General features: G+C 33.9%; 4 protein-coding genes and 2 non-coding genes across 12 annotated transcripts; 1 reads left to right on the top strand and 5 right to left on the bottom strand.

The window, feature by feature from the left end:
• Positions 1-117: 117 nt before the first annotated feature.
• LOC127071769 (uncharacterized) lies at positions 118-6,449 on the bottom strand. Of its 2 annotated transcripts, XM_051011407.1 has the most exons (4): positions 4,705-6,449; positions 3,410-4,499; positions 2,811-3,331; positions 118-2,695 (listed from the first exon to the last, which is right to left on the bottom strand). In XM_051011407.1, the coding sequence occupies exons 1-4, from the start codon at positions 4,732-4,734 to the stop codon at positions 2,507-2,509; spliced, it is 1,830 nt and encodes a 609-aa protein (XP_050867364.1). In that variant the 5' UTR covers positions 4,735-6,449; the 3' UTR covers positions 118-2,506. The 2 variants fall into 2 exon arrangements, with proteins under 2 accessions (XP_050867364.1, XP_050867363.1); XM_051011406.1 differs by having other exon boundaries at positions 118-3,331.
• A 152-nt stretch (positions 6,450-6,601) lies between these two features.
• Positions 6,602-8,039, bottom strand: LOC127071784 (uncharacterized). Its single transcript, XM_051011433.1, has 2 exons — positions 7,891-8,039; positions 6,602-7,229 (listed from the first exon to the last, which is right to left on the bottom strand). The coding sequence occupies exons 1-2, from the start codon at positions 7,903-7,905 to the stop codon at positions 6,849-6,851; spliced, it is 396 nt and encodes a 131-aa protein (XP_050867390.1). The 5' UTR covers positions 7,906-8,039; the 3' UTR covers positions 6,602-6,848.
• Positions 8,040-8,271: 232 nt separating this feature from the next.
• Positions 8,272-12,380, bottom strand: LOC127071777 (tRNA N(3)-methylcytidine methyltransferase METTL6). Of its 4 annotated transcripts, none has more exons than XM_051011421.1 (8): positions 11,212-12,371; positions 10,994-11,139; positions 10,780-10,923; positions 10,524-10,700; positions 10,267-10,330; positions 10,011-10,077; positions 9,745-9,806; positions 8,272-8,410 (listed from the first exon to the last, which is right to left on the bottom strand). In XM_051011421.1, exons 1-4 carry the CDS (start codon positions 11,581-11,583, stop codon positions 10,544-10,546), a joined length of 819 nt encoding a protein of 272 aa, XP_050867378.1. In that variant the 5' UTR covers positions 11,584-12,371; the 3' UTR covers positions 8,272-8,410; positions 9,745-9,806; positions 10,011-10,077; positions 10,267-10,330; positions 10,524-10,543. The 4 variants fall into 4 exon arrangements, with proteins under 4 accessions (XP_050867378.1, XP_050867377.1, XP_050867376.1 ...); XM_051011420.1 differs by having other exon boundaries at positions 8,304-8,451; XM_051011419.1 differs by lacking the exon at positions 8,272-8,410 and adding an exon at positions 8,592-9,545.
• On the bottom strand, positions 10,140-10,223 carry LOC127071916 (small nucleolar RNA snR60/Z15/Z230/Z193/J17). Its single transcript, XR_007785271.1, has one exon. It is a non-coding gene; the product is annotated as a small nucleolar RNA snR60/Z15/Z230/Z193/J17 (small nucleolar RNA).
• LOC127071917 (small nucleolar RNA snR60/Z15/Z230/Z193/J17) lies at positions 10,404-10,484 on the bottom strand. Its single transcript, XR_007785272.1, has one exon. It is a non-coding gene; the product is annotated as a small nucleolar RNA snR60/Z15/Z230/Z193/J17 (small nucleolar RNA).
• Positions 12,381-13,733: 1,353 nt separating the features above from the next.
• On the top strand, positions 13,734-26,315 carry LOC127071774 (D-beta-hydroxybutyrate dehydrogenase, mitochondrial). 3 transcript variants are annotated; one of them, XM_051011415.1, is made up of 6 exons: positions 13,734-14,402; positions 22,286-22,506; positions 23,891-24,119; positions 24,925-25,077; positions 25,411-25,618; positions 25,993-26,315. In XM_051011415.1, exons 2-6 carry the CDS (start codon positions 22,300-22,302, stop codon positions 26,147-26,149), a joined length of 954 nt encoding a protein of 317 aa, XP_050867372.1. In that variant the 5' UTR covers positions 13,734-14,402; positions 22,286-22,299; the 3' UTR covers positions 26,150-26,315. The 3 variants fall into 3 exon arrangements, with proteins under 3 accessions (XP_050867372.1, XP_050867373.1, XP_050867374.1); XM_051011416.1 differs by having other exon boundaries at positions 13,735-14,023; XM_051011417.1 differs by lacking the exon at positions 13,734-14,402 and adding an exon at positions 23,044-23,159 and having other exon boundaries at positions 22,375-22,506.
• Positions 26,316-26,768: the final 453 nt, after the last annotated feature.

The following is a 26,768-nucleotide window of genomic DNA, read 5'->3' on the forward strand; positions in this document are numbered from 1 at the left end:
CGATGGACACTAGCGGAAAGAAAGATTTCAACTACACATTTGGTTGATTAATGAACGCTATTAAAAAGTCTATGTATGCGAAATATACGACGTTATGTTATTTTCTGTTGTGCTGTGTTAAAAAAAAAAAAAAAGAAAAAGAGAGAAATAAAAAAGAACTCATCTCCGGTAAAAAATTGACGCTGCATGTATGTAGATGTATTTGGTTGTATGAAAGGTAAGGTAAAAGGATTCGCTTTTATACTAGTCGCATTCTTTGCTCTCGCTGTCTTCTGAAAGTAGATTCCCGAGGTTGGAAAGTGAAATGTACGGATGGTGAATAGAAAAACCTTCTGGTACTTGTTTAACTTTTTACTTTTGATATTAACATACAACAGAGGAGAGTCGAACAAGATGAAGAAGAAAAAGCAAGGAAATGAAAAATAAAAAGAAAAAATAGAAAGAGAATATGAACGAGTATTATGATAAAATATGGATTTATATGCAAAAAGAAAATATAGGAAAATATAGAAAAATATATAACAAGTTAGATAATCAATGTGAATTTATGCAGAAACTATTCTTCTTTATATATATATATATATATCACCAATTACTCCTTCCCTTCTCGTTCGAACTTAACAACATCGGGAACCATCTGAAAACAAGCGATTCATTTCGTTTTACTTTCACCCGAATAGATGAAGGAAGAGAATCGTTTGCTCGTGCTGAATCTCGAATCGCACGAAAACTTTTACGATCTCCACGAATCTCCCGTAAATCCGATCGATGACCGATCGATTCCGTGCTCCGATTTCGATCGTCGTTAACACGAAACGAGAGAAACCGTACTTTGTAGGAGTTAGATCGAACTTATAAAATCTCTAACAAACGAATAGGAATCTTAGGATGAGTTTCAAAAAAAAAAAAAAAAAAAAGGGATCGAATGGATTGGTTGTTACGTCGGACTGGTTTCCATCGTTGAAACAGTAAAAGTATCTACGTACATATAAGTAACGGGAAAAAAAGAAGAAAAAAGGAAAAGAGAAAAAGAAGAAGAAATAAAAAAAAAACCTGCGAGATTATCCGGGTCACCAAGAAAAGTGAGTTGAAGACGGGTTTGAATAAAATAAAAAAGAATATTATGATACGAAATGAACTAGACCTTTAAACCTTTCGTATCTTGTGCTACGAAAAAAAAAGAAAAGAAAAAAAAAGAAAAAATATATAAAACTGGTAATATCTTACGATTATCTAACGGTAATTTATCCAAATTAAATATACTTATAATACATATTTTACTAAACGTGTTCTGAATGATCAAATAAAAAAGCACGATATATATATATATATATATATATATATATATATATATATATATGATAATTTTTGCAACACAATAGCGTTATAATATGATGATGGACTTATAACATGATGAACGAACACGATAATATGTTCTCTTTATTATCTTGATCGGATGAATCGATCGTTCGGCGAATCTTCTCTTGCATAGAGTCACGCCGAAAGATTACGAAATCGATAACCCATCTTAGATACACCTGCCAATACCAATGGTTTATTATGTATGCTTCGGATAACTCAGCTAATCCGTCCGCGCATTGACCGTGGTTAGAATTATCGAACGACTTTCGAGGTCAGGATCGGGGCACCCAGGCAACGTCGATCGTGCTGTCGATTGTACCGGTGATCATGAAGACGTCACGACTTCGGTGAGAGTTCTCTTTCGTATCGATTCAACCGACCGGAAGTGGTCGCACTACATTTTCTCGTTACGACTTTCCATCGGACGAAGCAACGGCCCGTTTCAAATCGTTACAATTGATTATATATCTCCACGCATGAATTTCGGCCTTGTTCGACGATCGTTTCAATTTAAAAACTTTAGAAAAACGATAAAAAGAAAAAATTCCGACGATGTTTTTCTCCGTTTTTTGTTGTGTTTTTTTTTTTCAAACAAGCATGCGTAGAGAAACAAATATGGGAATTAATCGAACGAGTTTCTAACTGGATCGTCAACTCGAAAAAGATAAACTGGTAAAGTTTATGTATTTTTATGGGACGGTCGCATAATAGAATGCGATATATATGCAGATATTATCTCTGATGGATGAATGAAAATAGAAAGAAAAAAAAAGATATGTTTTTATTTCAACAAATAAATAAAGAGCGAGTATATATATATATATATGTACATGGACTCCAACGTTAGAGAATATCATGAGAGTTATAGGAGAAGGAACACGAACGTTATTCGAGAGTCCAAAGGAAAGTGTATCGTATTTCGATACTTATAAGCTATCATCGATAACAGTGTCATCGAAGAAGCTCTAATCGATGTTCTACTTAATAATTAATCAACTATAGTTTCATCCCATTAAAATGAAATTTCTACGGATCGTTCATCTTATCTCGTTGCTTCTTCTCATTTCCGAGAAATTTACTCGAAGTCTCGTTTTCCGAACTCTTGCTGACTTTCTTTCTTCCTTTCTATATTTCTTTCTTTCATTCATTCTTTCTTTCTTTCTTTCGTATTCGAGAGAGTGAACAAGTCACGACGACGTGGGAGAACGAGTCGCGTATAGTTCAATGGATATAGCATCATCTCATTTCCATATTTGAGCAGGTTTCGCAGAAACGTACGAGGGTGCATAACTCCACGGATAGGTTGGCAGTGTCGGTTTTTGTAATTGATAAGCTAAATTTGAATAATAATAGACAGGATAGACAGGCTTTATCGGTTTATATATCAAAGGATTGACAAGGGGCGTTTGTAGGCCATAGGTGGGATGTTGATTGGGCGTTGTACCTACCGAAGGTTGAACGTGTGTCGGAGTTGCTGGGAGGATAGGATGAATGGGTGTAGCAACAGGATGCAAAGGAGAAGTCGGATGTACTGGTTGAACGGGCGTTGAAGTGACAACTCCAGGTTGACTAGCTGACGGTGGTGTCTTTGGAGGTAGCTGAGGTTGAATTCCTTTATTTCCTTGATCTGTTGGAATAGGTATTCCAAAGTGAGTAGACGATGATCCTGACGATTGTATCGGAGTCACTGCGCCTGGAGCATAAACTCCATAGCTAGGGACATTTGCTACGAAGGTTGGTACGAACCCGCCGTACAATGGGAATCCTATGGGATTTACGACCGCAGTTCCAGGTTGAGCAGGAACAGGCACGTTTACACCGATCTGCGTTGTACCATCGCCTTTGTTAGTCTGAATAGGACGTCCGGTTGAAGTTGCGATTGTCGTTGTCGCGCTGGTGCCCGGTGATTGAGTCGTCGTTGTGGTCAGACCATAACCTAAAGGAAATTTGATTGGACCGGTCGTTGTTCCTGGTAGAAAAGGTAATTGATTGAAGGCTATGTTTCCTGTACCAAGTGCTATCGTGTTTCTATTTGTAGTTGATTTACCTAGCGGTGGAAATTCCGTACCAATGGAAGCCAAGAGATCTTGATTCTGAGGATAATTGCCATGATTTTGCGCGTATCTAACTTCAGTACTGGAAGATTGGACTTGGGATTGAGCCAACGCTTGTTGCAACTGCGCGATCAATCTATCTTTTTCTAACGACTGTATGTGCTCAAGTGTCTCTTGAGGATTCAATGTACCCGAAGCGTAAGAAGGTAATGGTCCTCGAAAGATTTGAGGATTTGGTGAGGTATTCTCGAAATGTTGCAATTGACCGTTTGGATTCTGAATTTGATTATTTTGATCGACGAAATCGTTCGCATTTGGCGCAAAGTCTTGGCTAGTAGCCGCAGCACCGTACAGTTGTTGCAAGGCTTGTGCGTTTTGTGATAGAAAAAGAGCAGCATCGGATATCTGACCTCCTTGCGATTGAACGACATTTTGATTTTGGAAATTTGCGTTATGACTTTCGAGATGACTCTGCGACGGTGATACTGTATGTTGCGGAGAAAAGTTATCAGCTGGCGAATAAGCTGGCAATTTTTGATTTCTAGGTGGCAAATAATTAGCTGTGTTCGAACCAAATGGTTCGTTGTTTTGACTGGCTATAGGACTGACTTCGGCAAAATCCAAATTTCTTATAGGACTTGGTATACCTTGATCCCATAAACCATTGCCATGATTTGGGAAATTATTGGAATGTTGATTATTCGGATGACGATGTTGAGAAGATTGTCCATGATGTTGAAATTTATCACGATGTTGTTGCCCATGAACATTGGGCTTGGACAATCCCAAATTCTGATGACTCGGTGGACCGTATTTGTTAAATGGCCTATTTAATTGACTTGGAATCCTCGTAACGATTCTTCCTCGATATCCCGATTGACCAGACTGAAATCTGGATCTTGTATTTGGTCTATTATACGAATATCCAGAATCTCTTTTTATTTGAACGTCGGATTCCTTTGCATCGCTATCGGTTTCCGCTTCGCTCAATTCTACTACTTCTAATTTCGTAATATCAGAACTTTCTTCCGCATCTCCGGCATACGTCAGTGATGATAATCCAATGACGAGGAGACATGTTACCTAAAAAATATTATAATAAGTAACGTAAAATATATCAATATATAAATTTATAATTAATAGATTAATGTCCCAACGATATGACTTGTGACTCTAATTTCTAAACAATTCGTAAAAAGGAAAAAAGCTATACTAAACTGACTCTGTATAATAATACACATATTATCTCACACGTTACTCGCAATGAAGTTTACGGAAATATCCTCACCAAAGAGAATCGCATTTTCCACAATAGCATAATCCTTTCTAACACTCGACACACTGCACTATGCTATCTCCTGATTCTTCTTAAGGTCAAAGAAATGTAGTTATCGGCTTATCGACATTTAATCGCTAGACAGTTGTCGGGAAACTAATTCTTATGAGGATATGAACAGACTCGCACCGACTAAAACTACAGCCATACCTGCACATATATAAATACAGTCGGGTCGCGACCATTCACGAATTACAATAGACTTTCTTACTGGCTTTCATCGATCGAAACTTAAGCAATACTGTTACGGATTCATGATGTTACACATATCGATGTGGTATAGATTCGTCTTTTTATATATAACTACCAAAATTCTTATTTTGAAACGAGCGATAGATAATTATTGTGTATGTACATATGTATATATATTTTAGCAAATTAAAAGAGAATCTGGAAAGATTTTTCCTTGTTATACCGAAAACATAATGAAAAATTGAACTACGCAAAAGTTTGACGTAAATCGATGATAGAAATAAAACTGAGATTAAAAGTAGAATGAAGATAGAAGACAGAATGTTCTTGTGAACGAACTTCTTTCTAACGTTCATTAATCTTCATACATACTTGGTAGACGTTACATACTGATTAAATGGCTTTTAATCGAGAGAAAAAATATATATATAAGAAACATGTATGACATGGGAAACAAATAATCTTCTCTCGACTTCCATCGAAAAAATCGACTAATATATTCCATGGTCGTGTGCCGCGAATTCGAACAATTTCGGCTGATTCTCATCACGCGCGACTTTTCAGTGTCCCAGTGAAAGTACTCCCGGAGTCTCAAGTCTCGGAGAATACGGAATAAGTTCTCCATTCGTAGGGATTTATTCTTATTGTGTAACAAAAGATTACGCGTAAATCGAACGAACGAAGAATATCGACTTTATTCGAACGTCTACGAAAATTCTTCAAAAGTAGTATTAAGATTCTCGAAAGTATTTGCGAATGAATATTCTTACTTTTTAATATACATCTACACACGCATATATATATACACGTATACATATATAAAATTGTAAGATAAGTAATATATTAGAAAATATTGCAAGTCGATGTATATATATATATATATATATATATATATATATATATATACGTATGTCTGTGTGTGTATTGTAATGTATATTAAAATTAAAATAGTAATTAGGTTACTCGCTAAGCACGCTCGAAACTTTCACCCTCTTTCTCTAAAAACGAGAACGCGGCTTATATCGTATTACAATCGAATATCTTTTTATCGTTTGAATAAAAGCTTCTCGTTATGTCATCGTCATCTTGACGATAGTATCGATGATTCGACGGTAGCAATGCTATTTGAAATAATGTTTGTCTCATGACGTCAGAGTTTCCGCTTGTATTATAGTTCGTGCTATGTTTCTCTGGTGTTAAAGATAATACCGTAGATACATGCCCAATGAACTCTACCACACAGTCACGAGCTATGAATATTATAAATTATTAATGCTCAAGGCATTCGTGCGATACGCGTTCCGTTAAAATCTCGCAAATTAATATTGTCGAGAGTGTAGCGTGACATCGATTCTTTACGATCTTGCTCTTTCAAATATTTCTGAAGAGTTTTTTTTTTCTTCTTTTCTTTTCTTCCAAATCCATATCTTTCTCTCGAAAACTTATTTTTTTACTCGATAAGGAAAAGAAGAAAAAAGAAAGAAAAAGAAAATGAAAACGAAATGTAAAATTGAAACGATTAACAACAAACGAATAATACCCCTAACACTTTGCAATGATATGTATCGTCGCTGAAAAAAAGAAAAAAAGAAAATCGAGAAAAAGATTACAAATACGTAATATTTCATTTCTCGAATGAAACAAAAAAGGATTAATGTTTGCGATTAAATCAATATAACCGTCTGTATTTGAAGTAAAATTAATGTACATAATCAAAATTCGGCGAATTCCTTAAAATTTAATTGTTACAATATTAAACGTCTACTCGCCAATTATATTAGAGAATCCAAAGGGGGATAAAATAATATACATACATACATTTTTATAGCTTGCCTAAGTCATATTTCCCAGATTTCTTGAAATCACGAACGATCGCGCGTGTTCATTTTAAGGGTAGAGACAATTTATAAGATGTAGGGGCTGCTGTAAACGTAAGGATAGGTACGATAAGAATAAGCGTAAGGATACGCATAACTCGGAGCATAAGCGTAAGGTGCGGAATAAGCAGTGTAGGCAACTGGTGCTGTGTAAGCTGCGCTGTAGAGAAGACCTCTTTTATTTCGTAGCTCCAATTGTAAGTCAGCATTTTCTTCTACTTCAACGGGCTCGATCTTCTTCTCAGATTCAACTGATTGCGATTGCGTTGGAGTAAGACCTCTCTTGTTTCTTAGTTCCAATTGTAAATAAGCATTCTCTTCTGCTTCGATGGGCTCGATCTTCTTCTCAGGCTCGACTGGTTGCGCTTGCGTCAGAGCAACGGCAAAGAGAGCCAAGAAGGCAACAGTCTGGAAAAAAAAGAGACAATTCAGAATTAGCTTACGCTCTCACTGGATACAAGTAAAAAGTGACCGTAACATCTCTTTTTTTTCTTTTTTGTTAAAGTAGGAAGATTATCGATTAAAAAAGAAACAAGTTGAAATACATCATCCGTCACTTGCAAAAGATACTTACGTATATGTATATTAGATTTGTCTTTAATTCAAGTTCCGTCTGATCTTTAAATAAAAATAAAAAATCATACGTTTCTATATATCGTTTATTATATTCTCGATCGATTTAGATAAATATCTCCAATAAAGAGGAATCTACCTTAAAGGATAATAAACGATATATAAAAATGTATTTAAGTAAACTAACACATAAAAGAAAAAAAAAGTTCAAAGCTTATTAATATTTAATTAATTTATCTAATTTTTCTATCCGTTTAAATCTTAATCGAAATCTTTTATAAATCATCTTTGAATACCATTGGACGATAACTACTCATTCGATGAGTAGAATATTTCCATAAGATTAACATTGTGTCGATCAGTTATAACTAATATAGAAATTACTAATAATAATATTTAACAATATTAATTAGTAATATTAAAAATATCATTACTATTAAAAGATATTACTTAGTTAAATTATTCGATATATAAATTGATATGCCGAGATACTTACGGCGAAATATTGCATGATGTCTACGTTGAGGATTTAGGAATCGGCTGCTGTGATGTACAGGGACCGAATGATACTCTTGCATTTTGGTGGATAGCTTTATATACCTTCGATCGGATCATCCTGTCCACGTCATACGCGGATTGATCAATGCACGAGGACGCACGAATCGTTCGTGATGTGAGATGTCTGCATGCCTATCGTAACTTTGTTTAATGTAATATATCGTAAGCATAAAGGTGTCCTCGCTTTAGGATAGGGTTACTCGTGGTAGTGTTCTATTGTTTACGCTCATGAAACTATGGGCTAACAATACGTTAGTGCGTACATTTGCGTGTACGTACTTCTTTTTTTTCTTCATATCCCAACGAAGGTATCATGGTGTCCTATCGACGATTCCATAGTCATCCCATGTACAAAGGCATACATACACGTGTTGCGAGATACACTGTTCAAAGGAGAGACCTTGGCGTTCGGCCAAATACAGAGGAAAGCGTTTTACAATACCCACGTAATGATGATCCTACGCACAAGGATTTTATTGTAATTCAAGTTCTCTGAACTCTGCAAACGATAAACATAAGACGATAAACATAAATGACGTCTTTGTCAAATTATCTAATATCATTTGTTTATCCGATTTTTGTAGATTTTGTAAAAGGATCTTTTCTCTTTCTTCTTTAATTTTGAAAAAGATTAACGAGTGGAAAGATCCAGAAAGATCAATCCTTTTACCAAATTTGTGTATATATATATATGTATCTTCTTGGAGAACTTTGTTAAATTCAACGAATAAATTAACTGGAATGTTTTCAAATTATGCACTCGATATTTTTCGTTCTCCTGTTCAATATGTAAATTAAAAGGATTTTCTTATTTATTGAATAACTTTTAAAATAAATTAAACTCGTTCGAATGTTATAATGTCAAGATCGTAGGACCAGTCTTGTTACAAGATCTTATATGTAAATGAAATGATTTTAATAAATTGCTTTTCAATCTATTTTATATATATATATACACACACACACACACACACACACACACAATCTTGCTTTCTTCGCTGTAATCGTAAAAATCTGAATTCTTTATTTCTCGCCGAATTTCGTCGATAAACAAAATAGTTTTAGACCAATTTAAATTCTTTTGTCATTTTAGATCGAGATTAATGAGATCATACATATATATATATATATATACATATACATAGTTATTTATATTATTTCAGCGAAAAAGTTTCACATAAAATTAATACCCGGATTCCACAAAAATAACGCGTTATTTACGCATTCGCTAAAACGAGCGAAAAAACACGTATAAAATGCTTAAAAATAAAATTTTACTGACTGTAGCTTAACTCCTCTTTATTGAAAAAATTTTAAACTTTTAACTGTATATTATATTGAGTAATGAAAAGGTTGTATGTATGTGTGAGTATATATATATATATATGCAGTTCTGCTATTAAATACATTTGAAACTTTTATTTATTATATATTTTCAAAAAACATTTTTTATAACGTTTTATTCTTTCTTTAAATCGTGACCTAAAACGATGCGTTTTAGTCATATTTAATACATCATAAAAGCATATTTATAAAAATGTAATCCTTGAAATAAAATAATCTTCTTTCCGAGAGTAAATCTATATTGTAAATCTAAAAAAAAAAAAAAAAACAATTATATTACTCTTTCATTAAATCATATGTCATAAGGTAATTAACATAATTCTATGTAATATTCAGCTAGAGCTAATAGAAAATCATGAAAAATTTCATAATAGTAAAATCAATTTCTCATCATACTTTGTTTACTTATTATATAGTAACAAAAAAATTAATCATATAGATAACTTACATTAGATGTTTGCTTTCCTACGTTTAATATCGATTGAAAAATTAAATCAATTATTATTCCTCCTGTAATAAATAAAAAATGCAATAAATGTCATGGTTTCTCAAAGGTTTTTACTTTATTCTATAGAACTTTATTTTCAGCGGTAGTGACGAAAAATGCATATCATTACTATTTCAAAATGCATTTATAAATTCTCATCATAAAATAGAATTTAATAAGATATGACTTTTCTTATGAATTAAAAAATTAATTTCATAAATACTTACATAATATTACTAAAATTATTTGTGAAGATACATGGAATGTTATTAAACTATACTTCCGTCAAATGACCTGAAATAAAATTTTATAATGAATGTTGTCCATACAATATTTTTCATTTGACTTAGAAATAGAGATTATTTCAGATAGGAGCGAAAAACTAATATTTTGGTCTTCAATTTATATCAGTTGAACTATGAGTTCATCATGAACATAAAAAAACAATAAAAAATATTTTAATCCATGAAAAAAATGACTTACAAAAAATTATTAGAATTAAACTTCTAATAAAGCCAGGTTTGTTCCCCACGATCATCCATAGACCCTTTAAAATGTAAAAAATATTTCATATTAATACGTCACTTTTAAGATATTGTTGCTTACGATAATATAAGTTTATTACGTATCAGATAGGAGCGAAAGAAACGAGCTTCATTAAGTCTCAGTTGAACTATGAGATCATCATGAAGATACGGATATTTAAAAAATAAATTATTATTTAAAATATATTACGGTACCTTTATAATAACAATCTCTCTCAAATTTTCTTCAATTTTGCTTGTACGAAAATTCTGGGAACGTCAATATTCTCTTTAAAATTCACAGTCCTTCTTTGTACGTATTCACATGTTGAAATTTCAAAACCGACAGATTTAAAAATCTCAGATATTTCTTCTATCGAAAAATAATATGTTCTGTACGATAAAATAAAATAGGAACTATATTAACCCGTAGAATGTTTGAAATAGATAAGCTTAAAAAAAAATTATTTACCTCGTTCCATCTAGACGCATATAAAAATTCTCTGCAATTTTATGACCAGGTTTGAATCTCAATTGAGCCATATCGTATAAACCGTAATCTCGGAAAAGCAATATCCCTCCGGTATCGAGTACGTTATAAATATTTTGCGCAACACTTGAAATATTTACAAAAATATGGAAAAAGCATTTTTAATCATATAAAAATGCAAAATGGCATAACTTACATTTTAAATTTTTGAGGGTGTATAGCCGATAGAACAAAAATCAATGTTGCTGCATTAACTGGACGATCGACTTCAAAGAAACAATTATCTGTTGTAATATCTGTTCGAAAAGCCTTCATTTTTTCAGAATCATACAACGAGTGACTCTGCAAACAAAAATGATATTTATATCTAATAAGAAAAAAAGTTGTGAAGTATTTTTTTATAAAAATTCCTACCTTCATTAATTCTATCGCATTCGTGGACAAATCGCAAGCGAATATCTTTTTAAATTTCAATCCATCTTCTAACAAAGGATAAATCAAATTGCCTACTCCACAGCCGATCTCCAAAAGAACGTTTTCATTCTCAATCGAACCCAAACCCAACAATTCGTTGAATTCTCTCGTCGTCCAATGACGATCTTTAAAAAATCTAGTTGTATTTCGTTTGTAAAAAAGATCCCAATGTTTTTTAGCTTCTCTCTCGAGTTGATTAGCTCGAAATTCCGATACCATTCGGGAATTTTGAGCTTTCATTTTATCGATTTCTTCTTGTGTAAGACGTTTCGCCACGTGGCCCGTTAAAATATTCGAATTTGATTCAGTCATTCTCACTAAATTCGTCGAACCAATGATGGAATTTATAAAGCAACGAAAAAATACTAAATAATTCTTTGAATTCTCTATTGGATCCTTTTTTTAATGTGAAACGAATCATTGATACCAGTTCAAGGATATAAAACAAAAATAAAGATAAAACTTCTCACCTTGACGCTCGAAAAGGAAGTGAACGATTTCTTTAATGCTGTTACGTTTCTTATGATGGCGCTAGTGTCGGGGGGCTACCGACGGTGCTGCCACTAATCAACCAAATTCATAACGCGCGTAATTTCAACTACACTTAAACGTAATAACATCGTATTTGTTCCTTTGAAAACATTAATTGCGATAAATTATTACAACTTACTGAGTTTATACGACATTACAATCAAACGAAAAAGGAAATACTTTTTATTTCAAATGTCATATATCACAATAGTAAAGTTTTTAACATGAAAATAAAATTTGTTGATCAAGCGTCGAGATTAAAGCTTGATTATATTGTTTTGCTTTTTTTCTTTTCGATTCTATCGGTATGAGAAATATGATCGAGAAATTTTCAAATGCCTTTTTTTTAACTAACGCGTATCTCTTACGGAGTTATAGAGGACATATAGGTAAGGTGGTTGCGCTCGTTAGTATGAATTCCGCGAGTGGACTTATTCGATGCTTTAATATGCAGCTCCCGCACGAAACAAATATTTTCTTTCTCTATATAGTACTCACAATGACACAGTATTGAAAGGGGTTAGTCGTGACTAAAATTTCGTAGTCAAGTTTGTTACCGAGATTGCACATGTGTATATATATATATATGAGTATATATAAATGTGCAATATATATATATATATATATATATATATATATACATATATAAAGTTCGATAATATAAAAGGATAGACAACACAGATTTAGGCCACGAGTAGTGCAAAATAAGTATGCAAATGTATTGCGCATTTCTTCCATAAGACTTGCGAGATTCTATTAAGCTGACGTAATCCGTAAACTACTTCTATACTTTAAAGACTTCCCTCTTCCTTTCTCTCTCTCTTTTTCTCTCTCTTATATGAATAAATAAATATTCGTGAACTTCAGATTTCTTGAAAAAAAAAAGTAGCTCGGAAATGTAGAACTCAGATTAAAACTCACAAAGATTCTACTAAAACGGTTTGCACTCGTCACTTCTGTTCTATCTCCGTTCAAGCGCAGGATGGTCTAAGTACTGCGACAAGGTCGATAAAAAAATTAATCGCCAACCGAGTTAGTAGGTCATTGGAAATTGCGATTAGTTATGTCGAATCCTTGATGTTAAGCCAAGAGAACCGATTAATTGAACGAAATGAAGAAAGGAAAGAAGAAGAAGAAAAAGGAAAAGAAGAAAAGAAAAAGAAGTTTCATAAGATTCAGTCATTAATATCGAATGGATTTCAGAGTGTGCATCGTATTCCAAGGAAAATCCCACAGTTTCTATCGCATAAAGTATTGTAAAGGGGAAGCGTCGATCTATCTTACAAATCATTTCATAACACGTTGGGAGAATAAAGAAGATTGGTATTACGTTGTCACGAAAGATCACGTAATAATCCTCGAATAAACTGAATGAGAATGATAAAAGCATAGAAACTTCCAAAAAAAAAAAAAAGAAAAAGAATAGAAAAGAACAGGAAAAAAAAGCACACGTCTCCCTTTCAATAATACAACACAAAGATTTTTGGCTTCCAAGAGAGATTAAAAGCTTAACCAAAGGTCAAAGCTAGGATTTTCCATTAGCTCAGTCATACTTCGTATTTTACGACAATTATTTTACGAATATTTCCACGACGCATTTGTTAATATAATATATTTTTCATTACGTTAAAAGAAATTTATATATATATAAACACGCATAAAAGTCTGTAAACTCATTCTAAAGAATATAGATATATAACGTAAAATGATTAGAACCGTAAAGTAATACGGTATTATAGTCTTCTCTCTTTTCATGCCAATCATCAAAGAAACCTTTAACAGTGCGGAAAGATTTACTGATTGAAAGAAATATATTATTGAACGAGTAGAACGAGTCAGAATAGATAAAAAGAAGAAAGAAGAGAGAGAGAGAGAGAGAAAGAGAGAGAGAGAGAGACAGAAAAAGAGAAAAAAAGAAAGAGAAAAAAACAGAGAGAGAGAGAGAGAGAGAGAGAGGCAGAAGGAAAGAAAGGAGGAATCTTTGTTGAAAGTCGCAAAAGAGAAACGAGAGAAGCAATCTGGGCGTAGTCAAGCCACGTGACTAGTGGAGGCTCGAGTGGCGGCGAGTGCGAAGATGCCGCGGAATGCCTTCCCCGGGCCGGGCTAGCTCGACTCGCGGCTCGAGGTAGGCACGCGAAGCTCGAAGAGGTCTACTCTGTTCGCGCCGTTCCTCCTCGTGGTCATTCCAACCGGGAATTCTCGAAAGCCGGTTGTGTAGCAGGTAAACGCGCACGCGGCCCGCTGCGGCTCGCCGCTCTCAGCGTAACTCTCACAGTACGAATTCGCGAGTACTACGTTTCATCTCATCATCGTTTTGTTTTTTTCTTCTTCTGTTTTTTCTTCATCCTCTTCGTCTTCTCCCTCTTCTTCCTATTCTTCTTTTTTTTCCATCTGTTTCTCTTCCTCCTCCTCCTCCTCCTCCTTCTCCTTCTCCTCCTCCTCCTCTTCTTTTTGTTCTTTTTGTTCTTGTTCTTCTTTTTTTTCTTCTTCTTTTTGTTCTTCTTCTTTTTCCTCTTCCTCCTCCTCCTCCTCCTCTTGTTTTTTTTTCTTCTTTGGATCGTCGTCGCGACATTGTTGACCTCAACTTCATCTACTCACAGGTGAGTCCTCAAACTGATTTTCCTTTTATTCGATATCACTGGAAAATGTATTTATTTAATTTTGTATTCTTTTCTTTCTCTTTTTTCCCCTTTATCGTTCCCATCGCAACGACACGTAGCTATCGTTATATTATTATTGAAATGAATTGAGTCTTCGGTTCATTATGCGGGCATGTTTGTGCTGTAACGTATAGTAAGTGGAACGCGTATAATCGTCTCTTTAGAATAGCTTACGTTGCTAGATATGTATGGATACACGCAATGTAATTTTCACGTGGGACTATCTCGACTGGATTTGTTAAACCTTTTTTATTCCTTCTTTTTTTCTCTCTCTTCTTTCTGAAATTGGCTGCTATTACGAGAACAGAATTGTTTGAAAGAAAAGAGGAGAATTCGTAGGACTGTTATTCGCGGAAATATGCGTTTATCACGTAGTGAGGATCGTATCGTGAAAGAATCGTAAACCGGAACCGAAAGTACAAAGCTTGTTCGTCGCGTGTAACGATGCCTGACGCGTTACAGTGATAACGCGACGTATGTAGATTCATACAATTGATTTACGACGCGTTTAAAAACAATGGAGATCCAAAAAGATTAATTTCCGTGGGTCACTATGAATTAATATTATTTTCTAACGAGTTTTAGATACATCCCTGATTACTCAATAGGAACGTTCAAAATTATTACTTGTTAATCGGAGCACGAATTAACGTAGGAGAGAATCACCTGTCGCCTTTCAAATTTCAAACGACACGAAATGCGTTTTTCTTTCATTCTCTTTCATAAATTCTCGCTGAAACGAAGTAAAATAAGAAAAGGCAAAAGAAAAAAAAAGAGAAAAAAAAAAACAGGAATAAAATTTATAAAAATAAAATAGATATACGAAAGTTCAAGGAAGTTTAACGATCTTGTCGACGCTTTAACGTAAATACCACTGCTTTTTCACGGTAACTTTAGGTACGAGAAAAAGCTCGACAGAGAGGATTAATCGATCTAAAAGATCCTTGGTAGAATGTACTTTCGTGGTATGTTAGTAAGTACTTGGTCGCGCTTCGCCAGTAGGTATAATCGAAGGTTTCAAAGCGGAAACGGACGAAGCTTTCTTGGCAAGAAATCGAGACAAAGGAATCGTTCATGCAAATGAACGCTAGTCGGCATACCTTCTACGAACTCTCGCGCACTCAAAATTCTTCTGCCATTTTGGTTACGAATAGAGGAGAGACCTGTAAATAACGTTGGTTTCGTTCATTCATGCGTTTTTAAATACCCTACAGCTATACTAAAGTTCCGTTGGTGACGAATCCCCCCTCTCTCTCTCCCTTTTTCTCCTCTCTCTCTCTCTCTCTTTCTTTCTCTCTCCTTTCCTCTTTTTCTTTTAGGCTTTCAAGATTAATGGAGAAAAGCGTTTTTGTTAAACCGTTCGCTTCTTCTCTCCGACCATTCTAGATTAGAAAGAAAAGTGGTTGAATTCTTTCGAACTTTCTAAGCGATTTCAAGCGAGCCAATATCGTCACCTCGACGTGGTTTAGTTCTTCGAATGGTTAAATACTAAGTGTACTTCGATAGAAGATAGATCAAACGGTGGTTAAACGTGCTTGCATAATTTCGATAAAATCGAGTTTCTACCGAACTGAGACCACTTTTGCCATTCTGACAATTTCTCTTTCTCTATCTATCTATCTATCTCTCTCTCTCTCTCTTTCTCTTTCTTTCTATCTTTCTATCTTGATTTTTTAAAACTCATTTATCTTTACTGCTAGTACTTTTCTCCGATCAGAGTCGTTTTCGATCGGATAGAACTTTCTTCGCTTCACGAAGGATTTCAAATGATAAAGATCGCGTCTCGATGAGCAAGTAGGTCGAACGCCCCCGAGCGATTTTCATGTTGAAAGAATTTTCGCGACTTTGAGCGTCTCTTTCTTGAGAAGTGTTGCCTATCTATCTCGTTAAGAGAACGAGAAACACGCGTGAGAAAATACGTGAAAGTGACACGTATGTAGTACATATATATATACATATAGCAGATAGTTATGTATCTACGAGTAATGTACGGGTAACTAATGCGAATGAAAAAGAGAAAAAAAAAAAAGAGAAATAGAAAAAAAAAGAAAAGTAGACGTAGCTCTATAAGTCTCGTGAAAGCTATTTCGTTGAAGTCCATCGCGTTCGAATGGCCAAACTATAATGCAAATAATTCTTACCGACACACCTTCTATCGGCACTGTTTACCTTTTACACGCGGTCACTCGCGGTCAGAAACAGCCAACAACGGTACCGTACACTTCTGAGCGGAACCTAGCGACTCTCTTTTACGCGTTCCCGATTCTTCCCAACGATTACGTCGGGCCTCTTCAATGTCTGACCTTCGAATCGATCCGTTCAGGAAAAAAAAATTTAATATGTTCCACGAAACGATTTTTCTTTCGTATCTTAGATAAATACTTTCGTCATATATTAATTATGTTCCCTCATATTTTTTTCACGCGTCTATCCTTCGCAAACAAGATATTTTCTTTTTCTTTCTCTTTTTTTTTTTTTTTTTTTTTTTAACGCCCAATATTCTGACATTTATTTTATTATATGTCTTGACATTTCATTCTGCAATTTATTTTTTTCACTTCGTAGAATATTTCTCCAGCAGAACGAATTTATTTGACGTTAATCCGTCGTTTTTATTTTCTTTATTCTTTTTCTTTTTCCTTTTCTCCGTTTTTTGAGAAATTTCTTCTGCTTCTTCTTCTTCTTTCTTTCGTCTCATTAAAAATAATTTTATCTTTATCATAATATTAATATTTCATTCCATAAAATCAAATTTTATTTCTTCTTACGAAATAAAATTTGTCCGATGATGATAATTCCAGTCATTTTGTTATCTTTATTTCCATTCTTAGCGATTTGCATTAATTTCTTTAATGACCAGGCCTATCTCCGTGTTTTAAATTTAATTTGAAACTTGCCGTCTCGTTATTCAATCTGATTCATTTTTAAGGATAAAGATTTCCCAAAACTCTCGCGTTTTTGAAACGTTCGAGTCCGAACAAAATTTAAGAGGGATTAATCTTATCATCAAATGGAAATACTCTGTTTGGGAAAGTCGAAAGTATTATAGTTAGGCAGATACCATCGGGGTACTTGGAATTAGAAAGGCCAGTTTTTACAATCGACGCCGAAAAGAAACGCGTGGTTGATCAACGGACTCCGTTAAAGCTCGGAATGCATTTCCGCGGTTTTACTTAGTACGGAATTGAAAAAGAAGTCCGTTAATTTCATGGCAGAATACGTACGAACGGCCGAGGTAATTCAGCATAATGTAATTTAAGTGCTTACACTCGCTCGTTTCCTCGCTGGTGCTCCTACAACGCTCAATATTTGCGACGGTAATGCTCTTTAATAACATTTGCTCTGTGCCCCCTAAGCATCTACCAACGAATGATAAAATATACGTATTCGTAAAAGGAACGCTCATCCACTTGTACTTGGAATATTTTCAAAATATTCTGTCCCTTAGTAGAGTCTTCTTCCTTCCTCCTTCCTTTTTCATATATATATATACACACACACACACATATATATTTGTATATATCAAATTTTCTGAATATAACAGAAGATAGAGAAATCAGAAATTGAAAATTGCGAACCATCGTGAATTGCTTTGCATCAAAATGATCACGTTGTTTCTGATTGAAGGACGACGCATTATGTAAAACTATTTCTCTTGCCTAAGAGCAAATAACATCGAGGAGAGAGATTATGAAAGGAAAAAGAAAAAAAAAAGAAAATAAGATAGAAAAGAGAAAAAAAAAGATTTTTCTAAGAGAAAATATGTAGAGTAGAATATTTATTAACCTTCCATTATCATTAGAATAAATTCTTTCTCGATTTGCAACGATCCAAATCGCGTTTATTGCTAATAATTCTCTCGATTAAATTGACGTTGAAATATTTAATATAACATTCAAGAAGTAAATGAATTTAATGTAAACGACATTCGAGAAGATGTGCCTCTCCGAATTTCGAAATGTTCATGCCTCTGGAGAAACTCAATCATTCAAAATGCTTTCAAGTTTCAACAAAAGCACGAATGCACGAATTCAAAGTTAAACGTAATAATAAATTTAAATAATTCTGCGAATTCAGAGATAGGAACGGATTATGTAGATTGAAATATTTAAGTAATAGTTATTAGATTTGCTTTAAAAATATATAAGTTATAGAAATAATTCATTCATTAATTCGTATAACAGCTGTTAGTACTATAATATTTAAAGAACTGTTCAAGTTGTTGGAAACGAGTAACCGTTAATGTGGCCTTTCCAACTCGACGAAGAAATCCGCTTCAGAAATGAGTAGCTAACAGTTGTCTAAGGTCGTCACTGGAATACTTTGAACGAATCAAAACGCCTACTAAAACTCATTGCTGTAATATAGCCATACCTTTCGAAATTGGCACGGGTGAATAAACTTTTGCGATTCCGTATGCATGGAGAACTGGAAGTGCACTTCGGTGAATAGGAAAGGAAGCCACTTCGTCATACGCCTACAACACGCATAACGTTGTTCGATGATCGATCTATACCACGATACTACTCTTGTCTAGTCACGTGGCCTCTTTACCAGAGATTAGAGAGATGACATAGACGCTTGGTTACGCAATCATTTCTTATTGCCACTCATTTACCTTGAAACGTTATTTTTCATTGAAACTTTATTCTATCGTACTTTTATTTCCTATTTTCTTTTCTGATAATAATTTATGAATTATGAGACGATAATAATAATAATAATAATAATAATAATAATAATAATAATAATAATAATAATAATAATAATAATAATAACGTAAATCATTACTTTAAAAAATATACTCTAATGTAACTTCGTTAAAATTCGTGTTATATATCAGATCGAAATTTTATTGTATGAATTATATGAAATTAAAGTTTTTAGATACAATGAACAGAAATTTTTGGTATATCTAATAATTACGACATAATATTAATTACGTTGATTATGCAATCCGTCATACAGCTTGATTATTAAGTCGAGATTTTAAAGATAGAAACATAATTATTATCACATTAGAAATCTCTTCTAATACTTTACGTACTAGCTCGACTAATATCGGGCGCTCTAAATTTCATTAAAAAGAAAAAAAAATAATAATAATAATAGCATAAAAATAAAATCGAATTAAATACGAATGAAATTCAAGTGTTTTTATAAAAGATATTCTTTCCTTAAATAAAATCAACATTTATAATCAATATAGATGAAACAATTATCTAAGAAATAATTATTAATCGCGTTAATTGCGTAATACAAATTGATTATAAAGAAATTTTCGAAGTGAAAAACAGATTGACGGTGCGTAAAGAGGAAAGAGAAACGAAAAAAAAAAGGAAAAGAGAAAAAAAGAAAAAAGAAAAAAAGCAGATAAAAAGATGTCGGGAAGACGATCGAGCATGTATCGCTTTGGTTTCTTTTGGATGCAACAACATTCCAGAGAAAGTTAACTGTGGTCGTCGAAGCGCGTAGCCCGTATGCGTCCGACTCTTCACGCAAAGAGGTTTGATGGCAGGTGCTCACGCGGTTTCGTTTGTAGTCGAGTACCACGGCGATATCTATCTCGTTTACGGGTGTGTCCAGTGAAACGTATTAAATACCGGTAACGCTTTATTCGTGTCAATTTTCTTTCTGTAAAAGGCAAAGCGACAATTTGTAGTAAACGCGTTCTCCTGTTAAAGTTAAAATCCATGAAGCTCAATTTTGTTTGTTCCACGACGATCTTTTCTCTTTGAATTTTTTTTCTTTCTATTTTTAATTTTTCTCTCTATTTTTTCTATTTATTTTTTGTTTTGTTTTCTTCGTGCCAATACGACACGACAGACGTTTCTATCGATTGATAAATTCAATTAATCGATAGAAAAATAATTTCACTGGCTGTTCATACTCTTCTTTTTTCTTTCTTTTTTATTTTACTTTTTTTTTTTTCTACTTTCACTAAGAACCTTACTCGACTCGTTCCCCCATTCTCATTTACTACGTATCGTCGATCATTTCCCGAGACTTTCGATCTATCGATTACAACTTCTTATCGATATTAATAACTACCGCATTTTGTGTGTGTATATGTGTGTGTGCGTGTGTAAGGTTGAGGGGTATATGGTTGGATAATAATCTATTAAATTTCTCACCGTCGATTAACATCGTTTGCTAATACCGGACTATTACCTCGACACGTTATTAATCATTGATCTTGAAAGAAGCGACATCATTGGTGGTATTATCGTTACACCGAGTATAATTATCGTTGAATCGATATTTTGTTGTACGTTAAAAAAAAAAGAAAAAAGGAAAAGAAAAGAAAAAAAGAAATGGAAACAACCGTTCTCTTCGATTTTAAATGAAATTTTCTATTATACGATTAACGATAAATAAATATTTTCATTTCAATCGATTAATAACATAGAATTACTACTAAAAAACGATATTGAAAGTAATAGGTAAAATTTCGAAAAATTAAACAAGGTATCTCGTTTTATGGTTGATCGAACAAAACTATTTGGTATAACATTTCAGAAGATATTCTTTTTAATCGGAACGAGCAATCCTTTCGAAGACATCGAACAAAATTGTTTCTCGCTTTTCCACGTCGCTATCCCTCGTGATCGATGTACCGGAAACCGAAGATATTCCGCAAATTCGATAATCTCGAAGCACGTCAACGCCCTATGCATTTGGTACGTTTCGCCGGGTAAAACGATTCACGATGTTATCGTGTAAAAAAAAAAAAAACACAGAAAAAAAAGAAAAAAAAAAAAAAGAAAAGGCACAAGAATGTCCATGGAAAATCGACGAAACCAGTTCGATTCTTCTTTTAGTTTTTTCCTTTTCCCTTCTTTTTCTTTTCTTTTTTCCTTTTTCTCAAACTTTTTTCTACCTTTTCTTTTTTCTTCTTTCTTCCCTTATTTTTTTCCCCCGTAGAAAAGTCAACAAAGAAGAGAATGAAATTATCGACACGAGAAACGGACGGGTGATTTGAAAGTAGATGCACTCGATCGAATATACATCGAGAAAATGGTCGTCGATCACTCGACGAGATTTCAACTTGCTCTCTTTCTCACTTTTCGTCCGGAATCAAAATTCCACTGTCGAATTTTCAATGGTGAATATACCTTTCGGAGAAGACGAAAGGACGAAGACCTCTTTATACCTTTACTGTGAGAACGTCCTTCGGCTAATCAATTCAGCACATTAACCGCAACACGATCCGAAAATCTATTAAATCGTTCGACCATGTGATTTTCGTTCGTATTTTTACGCGCTCTCTCTCTCTCTCTGTCTTTCTCTCTCTTTTCCCCATCTCTTTATTTCTCTGACAATTTTTCCGACGTATCCATCTCAAAAGAGAATAATCTCAAGAAGGAGATCCGTACGACGTAAGAAGGATCGAGAGAAGAATCGAGAATGTTGCTAGACTGAGTCGTCGATCGGCTGAGCCTCGTTATGCTCAGAAAGATACGCTTTTAGAAAGGACGCTGGCTCTCCCGTTCACTTTTCACGAGAAAACGAATTCTTCGGTGCATTTCTCGAGTCGTCGAAGCGCACGAACGGCGGCAACGGCAACGGCAACTGCAACTGCAATGGCAGCGGCGTGGAAATTCGAGGATCGACTTATCGACAACGTCTCGGCTCAAGTCTCGGCTCACCTCGATTTCTCCAAAGAATTCCCTTCGTTCCTTCAATACTTTCGAAAGATTTCTTAAAAGAAAAAGAAAGATTGTTTTCTCTTTTTTTCGTTTGTTTGTTTGTTTGTTTGTTTGTTCGTTCGTTTTCTTTTCTTTTCTTTTCTTGTTTATTCTTTTCTCTTTTTTTTTTTACAGATTATAAGATCGCGATGGACGTCGAAACCGGCGCCATCTTGGCACTTCAGATTTTAGCCCTTTGCTCTATAGCTGCTGCACTACTTGCTTATCTGATGCGACAATCAAGAAATGCCGGAGACGAATACGAGTTGCGAAACAAACGTCACGTACTCGTAACCAACTGCGATACGTGCGTGGGTCTACAGATTGCCCTTGCACTCTCTGAAGCCGGTTACAAGGTAATAATACTCGTGTACTCGTGCGTTCAATGTAAATTACCTTGACGTTACACCAAGATCGTGATACTTGGTTGAACTATAAAATCTCTGCTCTCAAGTTGGATTTGAATATATATATATATATATATATATATATATATATATATATATATATATATAATATGAATATTTCAAATGAAATTCACGAAAACTTCTCTTCCTACTTGTGTTATATAATTTCAATCTCTTAGAGCAGAAGAGAACTATAGGTATTATACGCATCCAATGGAATATATTGAATAATTAGAGAATCGTGTTGGATAATTGAACTCCAAGCGAGTTGATCGAAGTTGAACGAGTCTAAATGAGAAAGGACCGTTCACGAGTAGTAACGTGAGTTTCCAAGTAAAATACATGCAAAATAGCCTAACTTTAACTATCAGCTAGAATCTGCGTGGCAGATGTGTGTATGTATTATAATTCCTTGCGAATGTACACGTTGTTTTATCGATTTCGTCAAATATTTTCTTTTTCATTCGTTTTCCATTTCTTTTTAAGATTCATCGATATAATTTTATTTGAATAGAAGAAATGAAGGATTTAGAGAAAAAGAAGAAGAAAAGGAAAATAAATATTGGCCAGAAATTTAAAATATGTCAATTAAATTTACGAAGGTAAAAATTTTTATCTCACCGTAATTAGATTTAATCCATCGAAAGTAATCGTTTTATGTTGATTAATATTAAATTACTTCGAATCCTGTCTAATCCAACGTCTTTTCTCGTTATCCTTGTGTACGTGAATATTTCAATTAGTTACCATCTTTCTTCCTTCGAAATTAACTTCAGTATATTACGAGAAGGAAAATAATGATATCGATTTATTTCTACCCTTTCACGTAGTAAATAAATTTCACTTTCTTTATATTGTATATATATATATATATATATATATATATATATATATATACACAGTTACACCATTTCTACGAATGAAATACTTCATGTAACTTCGACTCCCCACATTGAATTTGATTTACGATAACAAGAGTCCACGAATTGCTCATAATTTATCCCTACGACTAAGGAGGATAAATTCAAGGTGAGAAAGCTCGAGCGTACGATTCTAGCATAATTAACGCTCGTGTTCTACGTCGCCAAAGTTGCAAGTAATTGTCCTCGAGCTTGGTGAGAACGTTAGAATTTAGATCTTTCGAATTAATACGAACTTTAGTTTTCGCATCTTGGTGATACGATGGGATGAGGAATATTTCTTTTTATGAAAGCTTTTGTCCTTGTACTTTTAACAGTTTACGAATGTACTAAGTTCGATGTAATGTTCGTATTTCGTTATAAATAATAAATTAAGATAATCGTTCGATGAAACTATTCTTGAAAAATTTCAGGTATTCGCTGGTCTACCAAATCCATTGGAAAATTCACCATCCATAAAAATTTTAAAGGCGGTAGAACAAGAACGTGAAAAAGAAATGGACAATAATGACGCGAGTAACGATAAGATTCAACTTCGTACTCGAGGACAAATCGTGCCATTGGAGTTAGATCCAACTAGGGAAGACAGTCTACATGCTTCCTTGGACGCCGTCAGAGCGAAACTTCCAGCTGGAGAAGATGGCAAGCGTTTTGATTCCAATTTAATATTATTTTTTATAATTAGTCATTGAATAGCTTTCCTGCAATCTCTTTCTTTTTCTTTTTCTTTCTTTTTCTCTTTCATAAAGTTCACTTAAAACTGATAAAAAAAATATATATATGTAATTATCTTTTTAAATTATTAATAGTTACTTTCAAAAATTACTTAATCAAAAAGATAAACTACACCGTGACGAATCATTTGAAATATTGATAAAGAACCTTAATTAAGATGAAATTTATAATGATACTCGAGGGAGAGACTGGACGTGTATTATTATGTGTACTATTATTTAGGTCGAGGGAAGAATACAAGTCTTATTAACTAATTCGTAATTCATAAACGAACATTTCGTTTGATCTGCTTAATTATGAAACTATTTATAAAAAAGCGTTTCTCTCTCTCTCTCTTTCTCCCCCATCCTCTCTCTCTCTCTCTCTCGATTCCATGCTTAGAAGGAGTACCTCGTTAGTCGAACGACCTGAAGTTCGCAGTAGAAATAATAAAAGGGAAAGAAAAAAAAAAATAAAAAAAAAAGGTAAAGAAAATGAGGAACTAACGAAGTCGAAATGCGCGTCTGTCGACTGAATCACCGAGTACTATTTCGTTTCCCTTTCTCTCTCTGTCGCTCTCTCTCGGTATTCTAATCGACGAAGAAAAAAAAGAAAGAAAAAAGAAAAATCAAGAGAATCCTCGTAAAAAATTAAAATAATCGAGACTTTTTCTTCGTTAACGAATAAGAGACAGTTTGAAGTTTATTAATGCCTTAAATCTACTATGATCCAGGTCTCTGGGCAGTGATACATACCGGTGGCTTGGCGTTACCGGGTTCTATAGAAAAGCAAACCAGTTCAGCGTGGGAATCTATGCTGCGACACAATCTGGTCGCACCCCTTAGAACGGCCAGAGTGTTTATCCCTCTTCTGCGCGTTAAAAGAGGTTATTACAGTTTACCCTACTTACTAGGCATGAGCTTTTAATATCAGGTCATTCGTCTATAAGCTTTTGCTTTTTTTTTCGTGTTCTCAATATTACAATTATTCTCTCTCTTTCTCTCTCTCTCTCTCTTTCTTTCTCATTCTTTTTCTTTTCTCGTTTGCACGATATTCTTATTTACGATTCTCATTTACTCGTTCAACCAAAACGAAGAAAGAACAACAACGATCTATGTATCTGTACATACATACATACGTTGATATATATATATATATAGATAGATATAGGTTATTCGTTGCGCACGACATATTAACATAATGAATATTTACTTGCAAGGTCGCATCGTTCTCCTGGGTGATTCCGAGACGAGCTACGCTAGCAAAGCCGGAACAGGGTTGGTAGCATTCACTGCTTCTCGTAAAGCTGTGGAAGGGGCTGCTACGGCATTAAAGAGCGAATTACATTCTTCGGGTGTTGACGTCGTGCTTCTCAAACCACCACCCGTGAATCCCCTCGTCCTTTATGCATCGCCTGTTCTCAAGACGTGAGTCTTTCTCAAGTATTATCTACATAGATACAAACATATATCGAGTATATGAATTTTTCCGAAAAGCAAACTATAGTAATAATAATAATAATAATAATAATAATAATAATAATAATAATAATAATAATAATAATAATAATAATAATAATATCAATAATAAAAATAATCATAATAATAATAGTAATAATAATAATAATGATAATAATTTAGTTTATATCGGAAAGATCTTTGCTCTCATTTTTATTTCTTTTACGTCATGATATTAATGAGATCATGTTTCCTGTTTCTCCTTCTTTTTCTTTCCCATTTCCTTCTTTCTCTCTCTCTCTCTCTTTAATTTTTTATTTCATTATTTTTTTCTTCTTTTACAGGGTCGACGTCGAATCGGGTGTTACGTCTTCCGAGGGAACGTGGATCGCACCTTTATCGAATTACTCGGTTCAAAACTCTCTAATACCTGCCTTAACGACACCCTGTCCATTAAGTTCGTACGATATGAGCTTAAAGACCAAATTGTTCTGGCGATAAATATTATAATAAGAAAGAAATGTTTTTATTTATATAAGATCTATCTTTTCTATTTCTTTCTCTCTACGCAAGATGAAAGCGATAGACTGTAAATTTTGTAGTACTGTTAAATAACGATTTGTACAGTTTTGTAAACAATTTAGAATAAAAATGTCTAGCATAGAAAGTTATTCCTTTTTCTTCCTCTCTCTCCCGCTGTTGTTTTTATAACTTCTTTACTCTCCTGTCACGTTCCTACAATTTTTCTTTACTATATATTCTTCACGCAGACGTTACTATACGGTGAAATCTGCACTAGACACGTGTCTGTAATATTTAAAAGTAACACACACACGTGCCCACACACACACACACATACATACATACAGTTTGTTAAAATGTTCTTTTGTTTATTTCACTTGTCTATTTATCGAGGTCCATGTCGTAATTATCGCGAAATAGTTTTTCAACTGTCGATGATGATAGAAAAATATAAGTACACTTGACAAATAGTAGAAGGAAGTAAAAAGTTCGTTTAAAACTTTCTCTGTCGTTGAAATAAGAAAATCTGGATAAGAATCGGACGTAGTGCGCAACACGAAGATTATGTCACTTTAACGAAATAAAAGTGACAAGAACA

This window comes from Vespula vulgaris, chromosome 23 (assembly GCF_905475345.1).
Source record: "Vespula vulgaris chromosome 23, iyVesVulg1.1, whole genome shotgun sequence".
Taxonomy (NCBI): domain Eukaryota; kingdom Metazoa; phylum Arthropoda; class Insecta; order Hymenoptera; family Vespidae; genus Vespula; species Vespula vulgaris.